Source organism: Syngnathus floridae, chromosome 17 (assembly GCF_059516105.1).
Source record: "Syngnathus floridae isolate MCC-2025c chromosome 17, RoL_Sflo_1.0, whole genome shotgun sequence".
Taxonomy (NCBI): Eukaryota; Metazoa; Chordata; class Actinopteri; order Syngnathiformes; family Syngnathidae; genus Syngnathus; species Syngnathus floridae.
The window spans coordinates 1,212,501-1,216,582 of NC_142429.1; the positions used below are offsets into that span (position 1 = coordinate 1,212,501).

Genomic DNA, 4,082 nt, shown 5'->3' on the forward strand with positions numbered 1-4,082 from the left:
AAGCACCGCGGAGGAGATCGCAGAGCCTCATTCGACTTCCAGCAGCCGGCGAGCGCGCGCACGCCGCCCGGCACAGCCGGGAGGCTGTGCGCACGCGCCGGGTGGCCGAAAATAGCTCCGGCCGAGTGGATCGGCACTTTATAAGCACCGCGGATGAAATCGCGGAGCATCATTCGACTTCCAGCGGGCCGCGCACTCGCGCACGCCGCCCGGTTCAAATTTTCTAAGTGCCAACGGCTCTTGCGCCATAAAGAATCCGCCTCGGCTGGTTCCCCATGTCGGCCAGAACAAGTGAAAATTCGGCCTCTTCCCCTGGAAATCTGGCCAAGTTTGGCGAATATTTTCTAAGTGCCAACGACTCAACCGCCGTAAAGTGTCCGCCTCGGCTGGTTCCCCATGTCGGCCACCACAAGTGAAAATTCGGCCTCTTCCCCTGGAAGTCTGGCCAAGTTTGGCAAATATTTTCAAAGTGCCAACGACTCAACCGCCGTAAAGTGTCCGCCTCGGCTGGTTCCTCCGGTCGGCCAGAACAAGTGAAAATTCGGCCTCTTCCCCTGGAAGTCCGGCCAAGTTTGGCGAATATTTTCTAAGTGCCAACAACTCAACCGCCGTAAAGTGTCCGCCTCGGCTGGTTCCTCAGGTCGGCCAGAACAAGTGAAAATTCGGCCTCTTCCCCTGGAAGTCTGGCCAAGTTTGGCGAATATTTTCTAAGTGCCAACGACATTCATTTAGACATGGCGATTGAATGTTTACGTACCGGTAGTTATTGTCGTTGCTTGACGCGCGATGACTCGCACATTCGCTCAATACCCAGTACTTCCCCCTAGCAGTCATCGTCGCTGCCTGGCTTTCGATGTCCGTTATTGAGGTGAGAATATTTGAAATTGTTGCTGAGGATGCGTGTTAATGCGACGAACGCTTTATAATGATTTCGTTTCTCGCTGTTTGACGAGCCTGACGGACGCACACCCACGCACAATGAGATGCATGAGAAACGGCCTTGGTTACCATCACATTCTAAGCGATGAATACGAAGTTAAATTTTATGACTCGGTGTATAAGTCGAGGTCGATTTTTTTCGGTCGATTTTGGATCGAAAAAGGTCGACTAATACACCGGCAAATACGGTACTTCAGTTGCGCGTGGTCTCCCCTACCCTGCAGGTCAGACAGCAAGAGCGGCGGCAACAACAGCTCGGGCCTCCAGTGGGACGCACACAGCCGGGCCCGGGACCCGCTGGGCCCCGAAGCCTGTGTGGCCCTTTTCCTGCTCCTCCTCCTGGTCTGGTTCCTCAGCCGGGAATCGGAGGTGAGTTACCGTCTGCATTACCATGGCAACGTGGAGGCCGACCAGCACCGCATCAAGATACAGAACATGAGGGACCAGGCTGACTGGCTGCTGCGCAACATCATCCCCGTCCACGTGGCCGAGCAGCTGAAGGTCACGCAGAGCTACTCCAAGAACCATGACAACGTGGGCGTCATCTTCGCCAGCGTCGTCAACTTTGGCGACTTCTACGAGGAGAGCTACGAAGGCGGCAAGGAGTGCTACCGCGTCCTCAACGAGCTGATTGGCGACTTTGACGAGCTGCTGCGGACGCCCGCCTTCGCTGACATTGAAAAAATCAAGACCATCGGCGCCACCTACATGGCGGCGGCGGGCCTCAACGCTCAGCGCTGCGCCGGCCACCCTGGCGCTCACCTGCACGCCCTCTTTGAGTTTGCCCTGGAAATGATGCGGGTGGTGGACGACTTCAACAAGAACATGCTGGGCTTCGGCTTCAAGTTGCGCGTGGGCTTCAACCACGGGCCGCTCACCGCCGGGGTCATTGGTACCACCAAGCTCCTCTACGACATCTGGGGGGACACGGTCAACATCGCCTCTCGCATGGACACCACTGGCGTGGAGTGCCGCGTCCAGGTCAGTGAGGAGAGCTACTGCGCACTGAGCGCCATGGGCTTTGACTTTGATTACCGCGGCACCGTCAACGTCAAGGGCAAAGGGCGGATGAAGACCTTCCTCTACCCCAAGTGCGATGGGGGTGGCGGCCCCGTGCCGCAACACCAGCTCTCTGTGTCCCCGGAGATCCGGGCGCAAGTGGATGGCAGCATCGGCCGCTCGCCCACCGACGAAATCGCAGCTGCGGTGTCGAGCGCAGCGGCCGGCGACAACGGCATGGTGCCCAGCGCTAGTGCCGGTTCCACGTGCTGGGAGAGGGGCGAAGGGCTTCAGCGGCATGCCAGCTGCTCCGTGTCGCACGGTGGTCTGACCTGCGCGAAGCTCAACGACCTGGAGGTGGCCAACGAGAGCCAACTCGTAGTCTCGCCGACGCTCCGCCGACTGACTTTTCCAGCCAGCGCTGGGGGGACCCTTCATCCATATTAGGAAGCTCGTCCTGCTGCCTGCTTTGTTTCATGCTGAAAACTGCGGCCAGCTCCAAGGAAGATGACATGAGCAAGTGCACACTTGATCTGCTCTACCTTTCATCCGTCTTCTCTTAGTGCCTTTGGAATCCAATTGCTCCTTACACTTAAAGGGAAACCAAAATGCTTTGGATGTGTCACCGTTTTGCTTTGGAAGCTGCTTGCCTTTGATTCTCAAACGACGCGCTTCAAATGATCTCCGAACTCTGTGTGGAAGCAAAGCAATGCAAATCCAATGGACTTTTGGATTCCAGCAATTCTTGAAATGTTCTTGTGACCCGTTGGTCGCCAGTTGTCTTTCTGCTCCAGTGGCGAGCAAGCGATTGTGAAATTCAAGTCACCTATTCCTTGGTCAGCCGCTCTTTGCCAGTTGTGAAATCCGCATCGAATTGATGTTTGTCGAAATGCAAAGCCTCCGCTGTAAACCCCCCCAAAATGCTCTCAGAGGTTGTCCCGCTTGCTTTCAGCCATCATTAGCTTGCTCCCTCAAAACTGCGTTCTACACTTGTAGGATTGACATTGACTTAAATTGGTTTTAGACGGCTCACCTCGCAATGGGTCGAGGTCCTCCGCCCTACGGTTCTGATGCTCTGGGTCGCAATCTCGGCTCGGGCCTTCCTTGGTGTTAAACGAATGATAGCCCCCATAGCATATAGAAAGGACTCTGTTGCCCATTTGGCTGATTGAATAACGCCGTGTGTTATTTGACATTCATTGGCCCGTTTTTGTAATGTCGTGGGTGCCTTTAATTCTACTGTCCGTCCCAATATGAGAACTAGATCAAATTATTGATGTATATTTTCCATGTATGTCAGTCGTGCCTTTTTGAGGCAAAAATCATTGTAACACGTTCCACTCACAAGGCACATGGTGACTTGCACTGTCGTATTATTTTCTGCTATGTGCTGTTGTTATTCCTGATGTATTTATTTCCTTTGGAGCGCACTCATAGAAATGGAGTCAGAGAGATTTTGTGCTTATGAGCACACAGTTCTCACCGAAATGTGTAAAGGTACGCTTCAGTAATGAGCCAATGAGTACTTCGTAAGTATCATGTAATGTGTATATTCATGTATTCTTTATGAAGTTGACACTGTTTTTAAAAAAATGTGTTTTGTTAGACTTAAATCTGAATTTCTGTCATGACCATCATATTTCAATAAATCTCATAAGTAGACAATTGACATTCTCAGTCGGTAGAATGGGATGCTGGGAAATCTTGATGCTGAAGAGTGTCTCGCCCGCATTAAAAAAAAAAAATCTTGTGTGTCCAATTTTGGTGAAGGCATTCAAAATAGTTTGTCTGTAATTTCACTGCTTGCGCTTGGTACTGTGCTACATGCTCGGCTTTATGAAGATTATGACTTTGAATTGTGTAGTATTTACATATGCATATGTATTGAATGACAAATAACAAACTCGTTGAACAATGTTGCAATAATGTATTGTGCACAGTTTGCCTGCACGTGTTTTTCCCCTACATTTCCTTTCCAAAATATTTCCAGTGATTTTTTTTCTAAAGTCTCAACTAGCAAATAGACACCTCAAAAGGATGTCACTAAAATCTGAACAAAAAAATTGATCTTCAAGTAATGACATTTTCATTGTTTTATTTAATTAGAATATGAACTCAAAAATGTCCTGCATAATTTTTAAGCA

At 50.9% G+C, this 4,082-nt stretch overlaps 1 protein-coding gene across 3 annotated transcripts in view; it reads left to right on the forward strand.

The window, feature by feature from the left end:
* Positions 1-3,607, forward strand: part of adcy9b (adenylate cyclase 9b) — a 12,798-nt gene extending 9,191 nt beyond the window's left edge. For all 3 annotated transcript variants that reach the window (XM_088358717.1, XM_088358718.1, XM_088358719.1), the window contains one exon: positions 1,164-3,607. In XM_088358717.1, the coding sequence (XP_088214843.1) occupies positions 1,164-2,385 (1,222 nt within the window). In that variant the 3' untranslated portion in view covers positions 2,386-3,607. The remainder of the gene's footprint in view (positions 1-1,163) is intronic.
* The last annotated feature ends 475 nt before the right edge of the window (positions 3,608-4,082 follow it).